General features: G+C 44.6%; 1 protein-coding gene across 1 annotated transcript in view; it reads right to left on the bottom strand.

The window, feature by feature from the left end:
• The window catches only part of ATRN (attractin), an 800,866-nt gene that overhangs the window by 667,642 nt on the left and 113,165 nt on the right, over positions 1 to 20,059 (bottom strand). The window contains exon 6 of the mRNA XM_078678722.1: positions 6,619 to 6,787. Within this exon, the coding sequence (XP_078534848.1) occupies positions 6,619 to 6,787 (169 nt within the window). The remainder of the gene's footprint in view (positions 1 to 6,618; positions 6,788 to 20,059) is intronic.

The raw sequence follows: 20,059 nt of genomic DNA, 5'->3' as shown, positions 1-20,059 counted from the left end.
TTTGGAAAAGTACTCTAATTTGGAACTCTGCCGATGTAATAAATAGGAAATGATTTTTTTAACTGAAGCGTCCAGCGGATTGCTTTGATTGTTATTGCAGTATATCACAAATCGCTTCCACTTTTCTGCTTAGCATGCTCTTGTGGTAGGACGTCTAGCTCGGATTATGGTCAGGCAGTCTGGTGGGAGATTAAGGTAGCCAAACTCTAAGAATTCAGGTGTCAGATCGCAAAATTGAGATGACTGGGATCTGGATGTCTCATCTCTCCATGGCTCTGAGTGAGAAGATTGGGAGTGAGATGTTTTTGGTGAGGAAATATCGAGAGATCCAACAGGGTTGTGAACCAGGGTTGCCGGGCCCATGTAGGAGGAACTAGAATTAGTGTCAGGGGCGCCTGTCTGAGCTTCCCAACCACTGACGGAATGAGTGGGAGAGGCCGAAAAATGTAGGCAAATATCCCGGAGCAATTCATCCATAGTGCATTGCCTTTGGACAATGGGTGTGGAAGCCTGGATGCGGAGCTTGGGCATTTTGCATTTAGGTTTGTGGCGAACAGATCTATGTCCGGAAAGCCCCACATTTGAAAGAATAGGAGGAGAACTTGAAGGTGGAGTTCCCATTCGTGGATCTGTTGTCTTTGACGACTGAGCAGACCTGCAATCTGATGGTTTACTCCTGGAAGGTCTTCTGCAAGGAGATACATTTTGTGACATATAGTCCATCTCCAGATGGTATGTGCTAGTTGTGACAGCTGGAGAGAGGGTGTCCCCCTCATCCCCGTTTTTGTATGCAGTACATTGCTGTCATGTTGTCTGTACGGATCTGGGCAGCTTTGTCAACTAGATGTACTTGAAACGCTTTGAGCGCTAGAAAAATCGCTAGCAGCTCTAGATGATATATGTGAAGATGCTTTTGCTGCAGGTTCCACATGCCCCGAATTGTATGCATCTGGAGATGAGCTCCACAACCAGTGGGTGATGCGTCTGCTGTTAGCACTATGTGTGGAACTGGGTCGATGAAGGGCCGCCCTTCTGAAAGGTTTTGTGTGTCCCACCACTGCAGAGAGCGATGGGTGGGGGCCTTCCACCAACACTAGATCTGATAACAGACCCTGAGCCTGGTTCCACTGCCGTGCTAAGCACTCCTGAAGGGAACGCATCTGGAGTGTTGCGTAAGGGACAATTAGAATGCAAGACACTGTCATCCCTAGTAATTGCATAAACACTCGAGCTGGCAATGAGTGTTCAGGCTGAAACTGACAGAGTAAAGTTTGCATGTTGCGGATTCTGCCCGGATTGGGGTAGGCCAAAGCCTTTTGTGTATCTATTGTGGCTCCCAGATAAACCTGTGTGTTGGATGGTTGTAGATGGGATTTGGACAGATTAACTGTGAATCCAAGATCGTGGAGCAACTGCACTGTTTGGCGAGTGTGACGTAATCCGCTTTTTTTTTTAAAACATTTTTTAGAGTTGGCTTTTACTAGCCAGTCATCCAAATATGGGAAGACGTTAATGTTTTGTCTTCTTAGACGAGTTGTGACTACTGCCAGGCACTTCGTGATAACCCTGGGTGCAGTAGTTACTCCGAATGGGAGCACCTTGAACTGATAGTGCTGGCCTGCTACTACGAACCTGAGGTACTTGCGGTGAGCAGGGTGTATTGGGATATGGAAATAGGCGTCCTTCAAGTCCAGAGTAGACAGAAAGTCACCTTGTTGAAGAAGCGGGAGCACTTGCTGGAGTGTGACCATGTGAAAGTGGTCCGACTGAATGTATAGATTTAGTTCTCTGAGGTGAGGTCTAGTATAGGCCTGAGAGAGCGGTCCTTCTTTGGAATTAAGAAGTACAGGGAGTATACTCCTGCCCCTTGATATTTTAATGGGACTGATTCTATAGCTCCTTTCTCTAACAGAGAGAGAACTTCTTGCTTTAGAAGGGTAAGATGTTCTTGCGACATTGCGTGTGATCTTGGAAGAATGTTTGGGGAAGTGTCTGTAAGTTCCAGGCAGTAACCATATTGGATAATTTGTAAAAACCTTGTCTGAGGCGATTGTGTTCCAGACAGTGAGATATTGTGAGAGACGTCCCCTGACAGGATTGGAATGATCAGGGAGTAGCGGAAGGAAGTCACTACTTGTTATTTGCGGGGGAAGTGCATATAGAGTTGCCTTTGCCTCTTCCCTTACCATTGTTTCCTCTAAAACCTCCACAGAAATAGCCTCTTGATGAGGGCGATTGGTTGTTGCCCTTGTAAGAGGAGGAGGGATTTTCTTTATTTAAATGTTTTTGGAGCCACCCCTGTAAAAGGAGCGACTAAAGGAACCCCTATTAGCAGGTAACTGCAAAGCCCCCATGGACTTTGCAACCTCAGTATCTTGTTTCATCTTTTCCAGCGAGGTGTGAACTGCTGGACCAAAGTAGTGGTATTTGTCAAATGGCTGAATGAAAATAGAGGCCTGTACCTCAGGATTGAAACCGGAAGTTCTCACCCATGCATGTCTGCATAGCAGTACGCAGGTGTTTACTGCGTGCGCAGCGGTGTCTGCTGAGTCTAGGGCGCATTTGATGGAGGTATTGGTGATAAGTTTGCCCTGCTGAATAAGATCATTTGCCTTAGATTTATGTTCACGAGGCAGAAATTACATGAGTTTTTCTAACTCATCATAATGAGCCCTATCATATCTGGCTAACAAAGCCTGAGCATTAGCGATGCACCAGTGATTAGCCGCTGGTGAGGCTAACCTTTTGCCTGAGACATCGATTAACTTGGACTCCTTATCGGGAGGAGGGGCCTCACCTGTTGTCTGTGAGTTAGCTCTCTTGAGAGCATTGGAAACCACAAGAGAGTCTAAGGGCAGCTGACCCTTGATGTAAGCAGGGACAGTAGGTGCCGGTTTAAATTTCTTCTCCACCCTAGGAGTGATGATTCTTGCTCTTCAAGGATCTTTGAAAACCTCATCTGCGTGTTTAAGCATCCCCTTAAGCATCGGCAGTGTGTGGGTAGTTTTTTTTCAGAGGAACGAGGGTCTCAAACAAGAAGTCCTCCTCTAAAACCTCCTTATGCAGTTGCACCCCGTGATAATGAGCAGCCCTGCTAAGAAGATCAACGTACCCTATATTGTCATCAGGTGGTGATGATCTGGACGGACACAAGCCAGTTTCATTATCCGTGTTTGGGTCAGTGTTATAATGCTTCCATGGGTCAACATCCTGTGGCCTATCCTCATCCCCATCCCCTTCATCCTGTGGGTTAGGTGATAGTTGTGGTGAATTAGTGGATGTGCTGAGTAATTGAGGATTATTGGGTGAAAGAGGTGGAATATATGGTGGTGAAGTGTTAAGTACCCACATTTCTTCTCTTCAGGGGAATGCAATACTCTTCCTGTGGCCCATTTTCCTTTTTTTTCAAGCAATATGGCATGGATATGATCAGTGTCTGGGTTTATAACCAGTTCTTTCGGTTTCAGATCCGAGGTGGAACATCGGACCGAGGCTCTTTTGGTGGAGTCTTTTTGTCTTTGCTCGCCATCTTCGGCGTCGAAAGTTTCGTCTCTGAACTCTTCCGTACCGAAGATTTACTCTTTAATGGAGATAGAATGTGGACCGCAACATGCTTTGATTTCGGCGTCGTCATGGGGCCGACTCGAGCCTGAGCCGGAAGGCTTCTCTTAGTGTTTCGACCCCAGGGGTGGGGGTGCTCAAAACTTTGTCTCTGTGCTGACCTTGGCTCATAAGCAGAGTAAGGACCGGACCCTTTTTGGTCTTGTGCTGTTGGGGCAAGGGGGCTTCTGTACTCACGGTACGCTGACCCGGTGTAACTTGCTCCTCTTCTTCCATGTCGGAGTCGGTCTCGGACACGGAGATGTATTCTTCATCCTCAGCTCTTTGAGCTTGTGTTTCTTCTCGGTCGGAATCTTCACCGAAGATGTCGGGTACGGAGCCGCCTTGGTGCTGCATCTCGTGACGTCGAGCCCGACTGTCACAGAGCGTCTTCTTTGATCGAAACAATCGCACGCGTTGCAGTCTTTCTCGCCGTATTCCGGGAATAAACTGAGGTTGCACACTTCATGCAGGTTGGTGTGCGGAAACTTGGCACGACACCCGGGACAGAGCTTGAATGGAGTCTGTTCCATCGACTGCTGGCGAGCCCGGCTATCGAGAAATAATACCGTAAAGGGTATTGGATTGAGCGTCAAAGGGAACCCGAGAAACAGTGCCTACCGGAGCGCAGCAATTCACATCCGAACCCGATGGCGGAAAAAACTATCTAACAATGGAGCCGATGCCCATGAGCACTATCACCGAAAGGATGAGTCACCTACCTCATGACTGGAAAAGACTTATTCAAACAAAAAACAAAGTGGAAACATCCAGACCCAACACTAGATGGCAGGCGATGCAAAGAATGGGATCTGCAGCTCACATGCCTGGAACATTAAGGTTGTGATGACAGTTACAACAATCAAGCAACTCCCCACAATCTCCAATGCAGAGTAATTCACACATGATGCTCCGCAATTCACACATCATAGATAACATTGTAATGAAATCACAGGTGACAGGACGAATCACATTACAGTGACACTGCCAATGAAATCACAGTAAGCGTTGAAGACCCCTACATCCCAGAATCCCTTCACGTCAAATCTACGCAATCATCAGCAGGCTGGGGAAGATGGGGCAGGCCTCAGACTGACCCTAAGTGAAGCATGAAATGTTGCTCAGCCAAACACTTCAGACAGCAGAGTTTCTTTAGGTTTGAGTTTTTTCTTTCATTATTTAGGCAGGGTCTAACCTCTCTTGAAAATGCCAACTCTAATAAGTTCCCCTTGGCATCAGGGAATTCTCACCCAGCCTGCTTACATTTTCATCAACTTCTGACCTAGACTCTTCAACATACCCAAATACCCCCCTCCCCCCCCCAAAATGAGAGTATTCATGAAGAGACTCAGCAAGTCTCTTGCTATATTCTGACTGTATTGTTTTGTCAAAGGTGCTTAGCACTGGATCAGCATGATTATCATACTCGCTCAACAATGAGTTGAAGCTATACTGTGAGCATAACTTTTAGAGGTTATCCTGCCGTTTCCTAAACAAACCATTATTTAAGGGACAAGGTTGTTATCTTTGTGCCCAACCTGATGGACCAGGGGATCGTGCTTAAACTGGTGTCCACACTTTCACCTGTCCAGCTTGAGCGGACCTGCCAGGAGACTAAGCTCCCACTGGCATAACTCTCCAAGTCACTGAGACATGCAAGCCCCTCGACCAGTTCAAGGTGGCGGCGGAGTGATGTAACGCATAACATAAGGCCAAGCCAGAGGCATTGGAAGGGACCTTATTCTCTACACTGGAGTATCTGGACCAGACAGACAGACAGACAGACACACACACACACAGACAGACAGACACATGCAGGAAAAGCTGTCTTGTCAACATCTATGTACAACAAGTGGGGCCTTAAGATTAACTCGAAGATATCAGAAGTAATGCCACTCAACATCCCAAAGACCTTCACCAATCAAGGTGGATGTAAAGGATCTAGCCATGACTGCGTTCACCTGCCTAGATATATTTTGTTGTGGATTAATTCAATGAGACAGTGTGCTTGAAGGCATTCCCTGTAATGGAACCTTTGTTTGTTTCTTAAAGGCTGTTTTGGGGGCCACCTTCTGTTTTTGGGCTCCCATTGTTGATGATATAAATGTACCACTTTATTTTGTACAAAAAGGTGTGTGCCTGAAGTGAACCCCAGACACAATGAGATTTGTATTTTTGATAAATCCATTGCCAAATACGTTTTTCTAAGCCTCTCTAAAACAAATATTCATGGTAAACTTAACAGTCTGAAAAAACAGCACTTGACAAACATTAGCTCTGAAAATCATGCTGCTCACTTCTCAACCACCCTCCACAGATTTAAGGAAAATCATGAGGTGAATGATGCCCCCAATTTTAATTATCCCATGACTTGGATTACCAACAAATTGCTCCACTGAGGCAGGACAACATCATCAGTAAGATATTGGATCCTTTGGTACATCAACAAAAACAATGACGAGAAAAAAAACATCTCAGTCATTGTCATGTGGACAAACTCGCTCCTGGGCTAATCAAGAACAGGTTTGTGCGGACCAAAAATGTAGAAAAAAGCGTATCTTTAAAACGAAATCCTTATCCATCAAGTCACAAATTTAGTTGGCCAAGTATACCAAGAAGCTTTCAGATTGTAAAATCAATCATCAACTCAACCTCTTCAATTTATCTGACCCAGATAAGAAATGTCAACAGTGTATTAGTCATTTCATCAACTTTTAAGTTAAAAAGATCACAGCATCTCTATCTTGCCCCTCTAGCTCTACGTCCTCCCATGACTAAGAACATCTCTGTGCAACTGGTGTTGACTAAAAAAATACTAATCTAGATTTATGTGAACTATTTCTAATCTTAAACCCCCCCCCAAACCTCAAGCACATCATAGATCTTCAAAATAACCTAAATATGAATAAAATTAAGAAAATAGTACTGGAAAGTTTCGAAAGTTCAACAAACACAAATATTGGTATTCAACAGTACTCAAATTCTAAAACATCAGTTTTCTGCAATGGGTATACTCACGCCGTAACCATCTGATAGTTTGAGTCGTTGAACAAATAGCCTCCAATTATCCACATTACATTGTCATGAACTACAGCTTTGTGAGATGCTCGGGCAAGCTTTGGGTTGAAATACTCCTCACGAGTCCAAAAGGAAATATTTGCTGGCACAGGGACTGAACAGCTGGGGCCTATATGGTAAAAAGAAAACATTCAAACATTGATTTCAGACTTAAAGATGCACAAAACAATTCCCAAACGAAACCATTCATGCAACTAAGGCTACTGGTAAAAAAGCAATCCTACACAAATAAAATGTAACCATTATTACTGTGTCATAAAAGAACGTACGGGTGTGGTAGGTGCAAATATGTTAGGGATGTCACTTACTATGCAAGCATCTGTTCTTGCATGTAGTGCTGTAGATTAACATGATTTGCATACTCCAGCCTTCTAGTGTCAGGTCTGTATGTTTGCAAGTTATTTTTCTTCGAAGAAGTCTTTCGAGTCACAAGGTAAGGTGACTCTTGGTAATAGTGAGCATGGCATCAACTCCATTGCTAGATTGTTTTCCCACAAGAGAGTGAGAATGGAGTATAAGTAAGTGTAAGTAAAGAGATGTCCATGCATATGAAAATATAGATTACGAGTGCAACAACCACAGGTGTCCAGGGAGAAGGGTGGGCGCATGGGAATCTACTGCACTACATGCCAAGAACAGATGCTTACAGATTAAGTAACATAATCCGTTCGAGGCATATGTGTCTGTAGATAAGCATGCTTTGCATATACTGTATAGCAGTACCCATCAAAAAGTGGACATTGTAGTTGCTTGACCGAACGTAGGTAGCACCGCCTGTCCTACATTAGCTGTTGGTGTGCTAAAACATCCACACAATAGTGCTTGGTAAATGTGTATGGTGTAGACCATGTAGCTGCTTTACAAATGTTAGCTATGGGAATGGAACCCAAAAAGCCATAGATGCCCCCATCTTACCAGTAGAATGCACTCTCAAGAGCACAGACAAAGTCCTCTTGGCTTCGAGATAGCATGTCTGGGTGCATTTAACAATCCATCTAGAAAGGCCCGATTTTCAAATGGGTTTCCTTTTATGATGGGGAGCAAACTCTTTGTCCTGTCCTCACCAACACTTCTTAGGAAGGTGATATCAATTAAGAAAACAACCTTCCAAGAAAGAAACTGAAGGATGCACTTGTGCAAGGGTTCAAGGGGTGGACCCATAGTCTTGTTAGAAAAACACGGAGATTCCACATAGATACCTTGGTGGCATCACGCTTTTAAAGCCTTCCATAAAAGCCTTATTAACTGGCATTCTGAACAATGAAAAGTGTTGCAAATTTAGAAGATAGGCAGATACTGCTGCAAAATGTAGACTTATGAAAGTGTAAGCAAGGCCTGGTGTGGCTCACTGGTTAGAGGCGGCAGACCTGTAAGCAGAGAACGGCCCGGGACCAGGGTTCAATTCCCGACGCTGCAGGGTCTTGGACCAGGGTCAACGGACTCGATAATTCTCGCCTCAGTGCCTACTCTAACCAGGGATTGAAGAAATAGGAGGAGTTGGGCCCAATGGGACAGAGGGTAGGTAGGGCCACGTGGTACTTTGAAAAAAGGGGGAGTGTACCTAAGCCTCTGGTATCAATTTAGACAATAAATGCAGAAATACGGATAAACACAACTTTATTGGTTTATCCTGACATTGATTTATGTCACTTTTTTGGATGAATCATCAAGAATTTTTTAGATCTAGGCAGCAAAAAGAACGTAATCAACTTCACGTGTTACCATATACATTTTAGAGTACATTTCAACACAAATCAAAAAAATCAAAAAAGTATATTTACACTCGTGAAAACATGACATTAGACATGAGACAACAATGTACATACAATATACAGAAATATGGAAATATTTACAGGTTAAATCATCAAGTATAAATCTTTAAAGGGATGAAAGCTAGTGGGAATCACCCCAGAACCTGATACAGTCTAAATCTTTTTGATAAATGACTGTCGCTAGCATTGAATGTCATTTGGATAAAAAATGCCAATATATTATGAATGACTATCGCTAGCATTTAATGTCATTATTTGAATGAAAAATGTCGACGCGTTTCGAGTCCCACTGTGTAATTCACAGGACTCTCATCAGGGCAGTATTATTCGAATTCATTGGGGGATGTTGAGAAAAGGGAAAACAAGGGGGAAAGTTTTACTTAAAAATCCTCAATCCATTTCATCTTGCAATGAGTTGCATCATTATGATGCAGCGTACCTTATTTTCTTGTTGCCAAGGATGTGCTTGCAGTTTTGTTTTTTAAAAATATTGTCGATGCCGTGGCGGTCACCCTACAAAGAAAGTGTACACGAGATAAGCCATTATCCCCAAAGTGAGCCACCTGGTGCTCATGTGAATGAGGGGAAAGGGAATTGTTTACGTTTATGGTTGTGGCGGCGTTTCTGCCGTCGTGCAGAAGTCGTGCCTTTTTACCTGGGTTCACATTTCTGTAAAGGATATAGGAACCGTAGTGAGATTACAGTGAACCCGAGGCCGGTTGGAACTGGTTCTCAAGATTGTTTTTAAAAAAAGATATGAAAACTTACTCGTCAGGGGGCAAGAAGAACGCGGGAATTAATGCCGCTGTTGCTTCATGGAACTTCAGTTCTGGAAAACAATGAAAGTACGGGCAGGGATCACTAGGCCAGTTAGACCAGCAATTATTGCGACAGAAAGCAAGGTTTTGCTGATTTGCTTACCGTTCGCGGGTAACAGCGACAACGTTGTCGGAGTCCTTCCACCATGGATTAAAGCGGCCGGGAGGATCCGAAAGGGTGCCGGTTAATAGAAATTCCGGTCACGTGATGTTTTGGCGTAGCCAATCAGGGCATTGGGAAAAATCCATGCAATCGCTGTGTCTTATGGGCTTTGTAGTAAGACCCAATGGTTGTTATGATGTATGTGACTGTTAAGCCCTATTTACTTCACTAAGACAGTTCAAGCCCTTGTTTACACTGTCAAATTTCATAATGAGGTAAGCCTCTTTTCGCAGTAATGTGGTTTCAACACTGGGCTGATGTTTGGGATCAATCCAGACCAAAACGGTCCATTTAAAATAATTTTCACTGATTGTTATTTAGAAAGTGTTCCACCATCGGCGCAGACATAACTTTTTTCTTAATTCGGGAACGGTGTTGCGTAATCCTTACATTAATCGATTGGCACACATTCTTGGTCTTACAATTTGTGAACGCATCATGCTTCCATTTGACCCCGTCATGGTCAAAAATATTTCCCTCTAATGTTGTCGAACAGGACACGCAAGTGCCACATTTGTGGTGTCCACATATAGGTTTTAGATTCCACTGTGATAGTAAATCACTTTTCTGCTTCGGAATGTAGCTGTCTGCCTTTACTAGCTGTTGACCTATACTTGTATTTTTCCGCATAGCGAAAATGGGTTTGTGAAGGGGATGTTCCAATGTTTCTAACAAGTGCCAGTTTTTTAAAATGATGCGCTTGAACTGGTTTGTGTGCTGGCCATAGGTCGTCACACAAACCAGTTTCTCCAGCTCACCCTTTTCTTTGACCTGAAGTAGATTCTCTCTCGGGGTGGATCCTGCTCTTTTTGTTGAATGTTTAACCCCTTCGACGCTCATGACGAGCTGGGCTCGTCATGCAGTAGCCTCCTGCTACGCTCATGACGAGCCCAGCTCGTCATGAAAAGGGGCATTTGCAGATTTCCAGCACAGGGGAAAAATCCCCATAGCGTTCAAGGAGTTAAGAAGCTTTTTTGGGTAACCCCGTTTCGCCATCTCGTTGCAGAATGTAGTGGCATGTAACACAAAATCAGACACATTTGTACAATTGCGTCTGATCCTTAGCAGTTGCCCGTAGGGCAAATTTTCCTTCAAGCATTGCGGATGTGAGCTTGTATAGTGTTCCTATCTGTTTCTTGTTTGAAAATAGTGGTTGTGAATGGCTTATCTCGTGTACACTTTCTTTGTAGGGTGACCGCCATGGCATCGACAATATTTTTAAAAAACAAAACTGCAAGCACATCCTTGGCAACAAGAAAATAAGGTACGCTGCATCATAATGATGCAACTCATTGCAAGATGAAATGGATTGAGGATTTTTAAGTAAAACTTTCCCCCTTGTTTTCCCTTTTCTCAACAGCCCCCATGGATTCGAATGATACTGCCCTGATGAGAGTCCTGTGAATTACACAGTGGGACTCGAAACGCGTCGGCATTTTTCATTCAAATAATGACATTAAATGCTAGCGATAGTCATTAATAATATATTGGCATTTTTTATCCAAATGACATTCAATGCTAGCGACAGTCCTTTATCAAATAGATTTAGACTGTATCAGGTTCTGGGGTGATTCCCACTAGCTTTCATCCCTTTAAAGATTTATACTTGATGATTTAACTTGTAAATATTTCCATGTTTCTGTATATTGTATGTACATTGTTGTCTCATGTCTAATGTCATGTTTTCACGAGTGTAAATATACTTTTTTGATTTTTTTGATTTGTGTTGAAATGTACTCTAAAATGTATATGGTAACACGTGAAGTTGATTACGTTCTTTTTGCTGCCTAGATCTAAAAAATTCTTGATGATTCATCCAAAAAAGTGACATAAATCAATGCCACAGACGCCGGGGATGCCTGGTTTCACCCTGGAGATACCAGAAAGGGACCATCTCACAGGGAAAACCAGGACGGGTTCCCCAGCGGTCTACAGCGCCAGGACACTCGGGTGGAGTAACAGTGCGCTTTACAAGTATCCCACATTTACATTTACAATAAATAACAACTCTTTTTCACTTCGCTGCATAGCAAGCTCTAGTGGTGATTTTACGTGCTTCCTTAAGAATGGCCATGCATTCTGCTGGCAGATTTAGATATCTGAATTCTATGACTTCAGGAACCAAATTGTCAGGTTTAACTCCTTTGGGTGTATGATTTTGCCATGGTTCTGAGTGAGAATGTTTTGGTTGAGGTGACGCTTCTTATGTTGAACTACTGAAAGTTCTAGAAGTGTAGAGAACCACGGTTGAAGAGTCCATGTGGGAGCTACTAGAATGAGGGTGAGAGACATCGCCCTTAGCTTCTGAACCAAATATGAAAGAAGAGGGAGAGGCGGAAAAGCATAGGCAAATATCCCCGACTAATTCATCCATATGGCATTGCATTTGGATAGAGGGTGTGGGAACCTGGAGGCAAAGTTTGGGCATTTTCCATGTTTTGCAGTCACAAAGAGGTCTATTTGGGGAAACCCCCATTAGTGGAAGTGTGGGAGGAGGACTTGAGGGTGGGGTTCCAACTCATTGAGTTGTTGCCGCATTCAGCTGAGGAGGTCTGTAAAGTCGTTTTCTGCTGCTAGGAGGTGTTCCGCTAACAGATTTTGTGATCTAGTGCCCAACACCAAATGGTCAGAGAGTGGCGTGACAGCTGTAGAGAGTGTATTAACCCTAAACACCCCCCACCCCCATTTTTTTGTACATTGCACTTGGCTGTCATATTGTCCGTTCAGACTAGAACAACTTTGCCTGTGAGATCAGGTAGAAATTCTTTCAGCGCTAGGTGAACAGCTTGAAGCTCTAGGTAGTTGATGTGGTGATTCTGATGTTTGGTGTTCCAGAGACCCTGAACTGTTAGATCTTGTAGGTGTGCACCCCAAAATATGAGGGATGAATCTGCTGTTAGCACGACCTGTGAACCAGGGTCGATGAACAGCCACCCTTTTAACAGGTTTTGCGTGTTCCACCACGGCAGAGTGTGATGAGTGCAGTTGTCTACCAATACAAGACAACCAGTCAACCCTGTGACGGAGTCCACGGTCGTGCTAAACCTCCCCGTAGAGGATGCATGTTCATTCTTGCATAAGGCACAATAGCAATGAATGATGCCATCACCCCCAGAAGGTGCATGAAAGTATTGATTGGCTTGAAATTGAGGTCGCAGTTTTTGAAAATGTTGAATCCTGGCTGCATTTGGATAGGTCAGACCTACTTAAAAGTTGAGTATAACTCCTAGATATTGTTGCAGTAGTAAAGGATGAAGATGGGAGTGTGTTGTTGACACAAGAGGTGTGTGTTTGCTTTGACAAGCCAGTCGCCCAGATATCGGAAGACATGAATATTTTGTCTTTGTAAATGCGCTGCTACCACCACTAAGAATTTGGTGAACACCCTGGGTGCAGTTGACTCCAAATGGAAGAACTTTGAATTGATAATGTTTCCCTACTATCACAAATCTGAAATATTTGCGATGCAGTGGGTGACTGGGGATGTGAAATTATGTGTCTTTTAAGTCTAGTGCTGACATGAAGTCACTTTGCTCTAGAAGTGGAAGCACTTGTTAAAGTGTGGCCATATCCAAGTGCTCTGATAGTATGTAATTATTTAGCGCCCTTAGATCTAAAATAGGCAGTAGAGACATCCTTTTTTTGATGATTAGGAAGTACAGGGAGTAAACCCGTAATGTCGTATAGGAACCAGCTTAATAACTCCTTTGAGTAATAGAGCTTGCGCTTCCTGTTTGAGCAGTTGTTAATGTTCTGGAGAGAGAGCCTGAGGTGGAATATTGGGAGGACTGATGATGAGCTCCTGTTAATAACTATGTTGGATGATGTCCAACACCAAACTGTCTGATGTTATTAACTGCCAGGTGAGAAGAAACTGTTGTAGTTGACCTCTACACCTGTAGGATTATCGTAGGAATAATCAGTAGAGTCACTGTTTGTTGCCGGATGGAGCATTAAGAGTTGGTGTGCCTTAGCCCCGACCTTTGGAGTTGTTACCGCTGTAATTTCCTCTGAATTATTCTCTAGATGGGGAGGATTGAGCTTGTGGCCTGTAGAAAGATGTGGAGGCATCTGTGGAAGCAGTGTTAAAGCCCGCTTAATAAATGTAGCGACAAAAGGATCCTTTATTAGTAGGTGTTTGAAGCGCTCCCATAGATTTGGCAACTTCAGTATCGTTTTTCATTTTCTACAACGCCTCATCTACTTGTGGAACAAAGAGATGCTCTTTATCAAAAGGAACATTTAATAGAATTTGCTGGACTTCTGGCTTAAATCCAGAAATGTGCAGCCAGGCATGCCTCCTTAGGAGGACACTTGTATTGATGCCTCTGGCGGGGGTACCAGCAGAGTTCAGTGCGCATCTAATGGAGGAGTTGGAAGAAAACAAGTTACTTACCTGTAACTTCAGTTATCCAGTATTGGTATCCTTCATAGATTCACATGCCTGAATCATTCCCCGTCGCGGAGGCGGGAGTCCCACGGTATATAAAAAAGCAGTGCCAAAAGTAAACTACAGTAGTAGGCCCTAGATTGTAGTAGCCTATCTCCAAAGACCAACGTCTTTGCTCCAACCAATCAGCTTACAGCACCCTCTAGAACCCTCTCTGCAGAGCCAGTTCTCCTCAGATTTTCGTTAGCACAAGTGGAACTGACTCTCCGGGGAGGAGGGTGGGTGCATGCGAATCTATGAAAGATACAAATACTGGATAACTGAAGTTACAGGTAAGTAACTTGTTTTCTTATCCAGTATTGGGGTATCTTTCATAGATTCATATGCCTGAATCAGAATAGCAAGCAGTAAGCCAGGCAAAAGTCGGTTGTGGATGGTGGGAGACTTATTGTGGTGCACCCCCATAAACTTATGTTTAACAATCAACGATTGCAAAGTAAATGATCTACTAATAAAAACATGTCTAAATTCAAAAGAGTAGTCATCTAGTATTCCACAGGAAAGGAATATTAGCATAACAAACAAGCAATCTGCTAATTATGCCCTTCTTTTACATCAACAAAAATACTGAATAGTATACACACATTTTAAAACTAACCAAACATTGTTACCTGAATATGTTCTTATGGAAACAGGTGACGTAAAACCGCTTGGCCAACTGCAGGCATCCTCTTGATTTGCTGATTGCAGGCAGTAAGGTCTTGTAAATGTGTGGACATTCTACCATGTCGCAGCACAGCAAATGTTCTCTAGCGTCACTCCTGCAGACAATGCTGTAGACGCTGCTACAGCCCTTGTAGAGTGAGACCTTACAGTCTTTTGTAGTGGTCGGTTAGCCTTAAAATGGCAGAAATGGATCGCAGAGGCTATCCATCTGAAAATTGTGGCTTTAGTGACCGCTTTCCCCAGTGTAGTTTGGCCATAAGCCACGAATAGCTGATCTAACTTTCTTAAGTTCTTTGTTCTTTGAAGATAAAACTTTAAACATTGTTTAATGTCCAAAGAATGTAGTGTTCTTTCTGCCGGAGTTGTAGGATTTGGGAAGCAAACCCGCAATTTCACTGGTTCATTCAGATGGAACTGAGAAGGCACTTTGCGTATGAAAGTTGGATTCGTTCGAAGAGTGACATACTCTTGAGAAAAATGTCAGAAAGGTTCTTGGATAGTGAAAGCCTGAATTTCTCCTATTCTCCTGGCAGAAGTTAGGTCTAAAAGCAGGGCGACCTTCCATGTCAAGAATTTGAGGTCGGCTTTGTGGATCGGTTTGAACGGGTGCTTCATCAGCTGTGAGAGGACCGTGTTGAGTTCCTATTCCGATGGTGAAGGTTTACCTGGAGGATAAGTCCAGTAAAGACCCCTCATGAATTGTTTTATCAGTGACGAAGAGCATAGTGATGGAGTGTCAGCCACCTTCCTGAACCTGGATAAAGCCGCTAAAATAATAATAATATGCAAGTTTATAAAGGGCCTGATTATGCTCAACAGCGTGTCTCCGCGCTATGGTGGGTGGTAATGACAGAACCCTCGCAGCTTGATATCGCACCAGTCTACCGAACAAACAGATGGGTTTTAAGTCTGCTCCTGAATCTTGACTGAGGGTTCGAGGCGCAGTTCCAGCGGGAGTTTGTTCCAGCTTTTGGCAGCCAAGAACCTGAAAGACCTGCCCCCCATGTGAGCCTTTCTCACTCTGGGGATCTTCAATAACCCAGAGGCAGCAGATCTCAATGCTCGGGGCGGCTCAGAAGGTCCATGGACCTTTATGGATGAGAATGAAAGACCAGAGCGAGCCAAATGTAAAAGATAAGGCAGAATTTTATCAGTTTGAGCTTCGATAGGGTGTAAAGCGTTTGAAGTACACCAGGAGCAGAAACGCTTCCATTTGAGACGATAAGTCTTCAACGTGCTCTGGGCTCGTGCTTTCTTCAAGATGTCCCGGCAGTCTTGAGGAATTTGCAGGTGTTGAAATTCTAAGAAGTTAAGAGCCATGTGTGCAATTTCAGAGATTGAGGGTCTGGGTGAAGTATCTTACCCCCGTTGCGTGACAGTAGTGTTGGAGCCGGTAGAAGTTTGATCGGAGGCTCCTGTGACAGCAACATGAACTCCTGAAACCAAAATTGACAAGGCCATCTGGGAGCAATTAGAAGGAGATGGCAGCTCTCCAATTTCATCTTGCGCAACACTCGCGGAATCAGCAGGATCGGAGGAAAGGCGTAAGCATAGATCCCTGACCATCGCATGAACAGGGCATTCCCTCTTGATCCCTGTTAAGGGTATCTGCTGGCGTAATACCGGCATTTCATATTCTGGTGGGTCGCAAATAAATCCAACGTTGGTTTGCCCCAAGTCTGAAACACCTTGATCAATTGCGTGTGTCCAGCTCTCACTCGTGGCAATCCGACAAGGATCTGCTTAGTTTGTCTGCCAGGGTATGGTGCAGACCTTTGACATGTTCCGCCTTGAGAGTTATGTCGTGAAGCGTTAGCCATTCCCATAACTCTTGAGCCTCTTTTGATAGTGTAGCTGACCTTGTCCCTCCCTGCTTGTTCACATAAATCATGCTGGTGGTATTGTCCATCCGGACCAGGACTGAAGACCCCGCGATTCTGGGGAGGAACACTTGTAGAGATAGGAAGATGGCTCTCAACTCTAAACTGTTGATGTGGCATTTGTGTTTCTGAGACCATTTGCCTTACACCTGCAAGTCTTGGAGATGGCCTCCCCAGCCCTCCATGGATGCATCCGTCGTCAGGACGAAGTCTGGAGGAGTTTGTAAGAATGTGAGTCCTTTTCTTAGATTGTGAAGTTGTGTTCAACATTGAAGAGCATCCACTATGCGTGGGGTGACTTTGATAATGTCCTCGAAGGAGCCTGTCGCTTGCTGCCATTGAAGATGTAGCTCCTCCTGTAGAGGCCGCATTTTGAGACGTGCCAGCGGAATGAGAATTATGGCTGAAGAACACATTCCCAGAAGTGAAGCAGAGGCGAACAGAAAGTGACTTTCTTTTGGATAGCTTTATGGCCAATGCCTGTAGACGGAGCTGCCTTTCTTGAGACAAGAATGCCTTGCGTTGTATCGTGTCCAGAAAATCTCCTAGGAAAAGTAGGATTCTTTTTGGAACCAATTGAGACTTCTTTTCGTTGACAGTGAGACCTAGGGATGCAAAGAGATTGCGGCACACTTATGTCGTTCTGCACCCTGCATTTTGATGGACCTTTGCCTAGCCAGTCGTCCAATTACGGGAAAACCTGGATCCCTGATGAGCGTAGTGCTGCCGCTACCGGGGCCAGGCACTTTGTAAAAAACCTTGGAGTTGACTTGAGGCCAAATGGGAGTACTTTGAACTGATAATGGGCGCCAGCCACAGTGAAACGGAGATACTTTCGATGTTTTGGATGGATTGGGATGTGGAAGTATGCTTCTTCCATGTCCAAGGAAGCAATAAAATCTCCCTCGTTGAGGCAATTTAAAATTTCCGAAAGAGGGACCATGCGGAAACCCTGCTTCTTGAGATATTTGTTGAGATTGCGCAGCTCCAGGATCGGTCGCCATTCCCCTGATTTCTTTTTTATGAGGAAAAAACGGGAATAGAAGCCTGTCCGCCTCTGATGTACTGGAACTTTTTCTATAGCGTTCTTGAGGAGCATTGAATGAACTTCCTTGAACAATAAGTGAAGACGAGGGGGAGGGGGACCCCTGGGCGGAGTTATTGGTGGTTTGGTGACAAACTCTAGGGTGTGACCATGTTGTACTAAGTCCAGTACCCACTGATCGGATGTAATCCGCTGCTACTGTTCTTGAAAGGCAGATATCTTTGCGCCCACATGGAGGGAAGGAAATAAGTTTGGCGCCCGGCTGATCTCACTGTTTTCTGCGAGTGTCTCGCCCTTGATTGTTTGTGCGCTTTCGTCCACCTTGGCGAGAGAAATTAGCTGTTCCGGACTGGCGATAAGAAGACTGATAACTTTGCCGGTACTGAGGCTGATATTGTCTGCCTTGTTGGTAGTAGTTTCCTCTAGAGGAGTATCCACGTCCTCTAGCACCTCTAAAAGATCCTCTCTTATACTGCAATGAACCTAGGGATCTTGCAGTGTCAGCATCCGTCTTGATTGCCTGTAGAGCCTCGTTGATGTGTTTCCCAAATAGAGACTCTCCATCATAAGGCATGTCCGGGATCTTAAGTTGGACTTCGGGCCTAAAGGTTGTAGCCTTTTGCCAGCCCTGTCGTCTGAGAACTGCAGCTCCTGCCAGCTGTCTTAAGTTCGTATTTGCAATATCCAAAGCGCAGTCGATGGTTTCTGCCGCTGCACGTTCCCCCTCCATTAAGATCTTGTGGGCCTGCTGCCTTTTATCCTCTGGGATTAGATTAATCAAACCAGCCATCTCAGACCACATTTGGCGATCATAGCGCCCTATAATCGCTAAAGAATTTGCAGCTCTGATCGAGGCAACAGCCATGGTGGAATTTTTTTTACCAGTAAGGTCCAAACGACGCCCCTCCTTATCCTGAGGTGTAGTGATGGGGTGGCTGGGTTTTTCAATCTTTGTTGGGCGGCCTGCGAGATGACCGAATCCGGCTGCGGGTGTCCAATGAGGCATGCAGGACTAGTGAGAGGAGCGCGATATTTTTTATCAATCCTTGGTAACACTGCTGGCACTGAAGCAGGGTTTTTCATCACCTTGACACCTTCTTTCCAGATATAATCTATAATAGGAATGGCTCTTGACACCTTCCTAGTTTCTTCTTTAAAATCATGAAGGAAACATTCTGTCTGCTGCACTGTCACCGGCAAATGAAATCTAGTTGCAGCTCGCTGCATGAGATTATGGAATCCACCTATGTCTTCAGGTGGGGAGTCTGAAGGTTGTGGGGTTGGTAGAGACGGCATGGGAATAACGTAGTACTCCCACGGATCCAACTGAGAATTATTAGGAAACTCTCCTTCCTCTACTTCTTCATCCAAAGAAGTGTCCGGGGTCTGTGTAGGCAAAGCAGGTTGTGGAGTTTCCGTGACCAGAGACCTGGGCGGTGGAACTTCATGTTGAGGAACTGGGACAGCAGGTTGGGCTGGAGGCACAACCTGTTGAGGTGGAAAATGTGGTTTATAGTCTGCAAGCATAGCCTTTAAATATTGGATGAGGCTTGGTGGTAAATGACTGGACTCCGAAACCTGAGACCTTCTCCGGTATTCTGCATGATGAGGGACTACAATGTCCTCCTGATAATAATGCCTGGAATAAGTATCTTCTTCTTCATCATCCTCCTGGCATTTAATATTTAATTCTGAGGGTTGGTGAGCTATTCCAAAAGCTCCCTCATTGTCATCATCTTCAAAACTCTCCTCTTAGTCATCAGCATAAGTCTCTAGGAGATGAAGGGGCATAAGTGGCGAAATGCAAGATTCTTGCTGTCTCTGGTATGATACTAATTGAAAGGTCTTTGAAGAAAGCGGGGTAGAAAAAGCCTGTTTCACAGCTAAAGGCTTAACTGAAGCAGTATCTATTAGTCTTGATGACACCGGTGATAATGGTGTCGAAGTCGACGACGATAGGTTCATCGACAGGACAGTCGTCGACGGACTCGACGTCAATGGGACCGTCGTCGACTGGCTCGACGTTGACAGGGCCGACGCCGACGGACTCGTCATCGTCGACGGGCTCATCGACGATGGACCTTGCTTCTTCGTCGACGAGACGGTCGTCGACAGTACCGTAGATGACGTAGTCGACGAGGGCTTCTTTGTCGACGAGGGCTTCTTTGTCGACGAGGGCTTCTTTGTCGACGAGGGCTTCTTTGTCGACGAGGGCTTCTTTGTCGACGAGGGCTTCTTTGTCGACGAGGCGTCTACGAGAGTTTTTAGCCACAATGCAGATTCTAGTAGACAGGATAGGAGAGGTGATGGCTGTAGTAGAGATCATAGCCTTCGAAGAAGTAGAAGTTGAAATGGTAGTCACAGGTGAGGAGACAGAAGAGCTGAGGCTCCAGAGATAGAAGATGGAGATCACTGTGAAGAGCCTGAAGTGGAGTGGGAGGTTTTAACATGTTTTCTCCCCTCACTTGGATAATCCTCTTGAGATTTCGCTCTCTTACTGGAGGTAGAGGCTCTGACTTCATCATCAGTAGAAGAGGATTTTAGCCATAAAAGGACTCTGGCCTCCCTATCCCTTAGAGTCTTAGAA

The sequence above is a fragment of the Lissotriton helveticus genome, chromosome 2_2 (genome assembly GCF_964261635.1).
Source record: "Lissotriton helveticus chromosome 2_2, aLisHel1.1, whole genome shotgun sequence".
NCBI lineage: Eukaryota > Metazoa > Chordata > Amphibia > Caudata > Salamandridae > Lissotriton > Lissotriton helveticus.
Note: the sequence above shows the minus strand (reverse complement) of the source record. Positions and strands in the feature narration are given on the sequence as shown.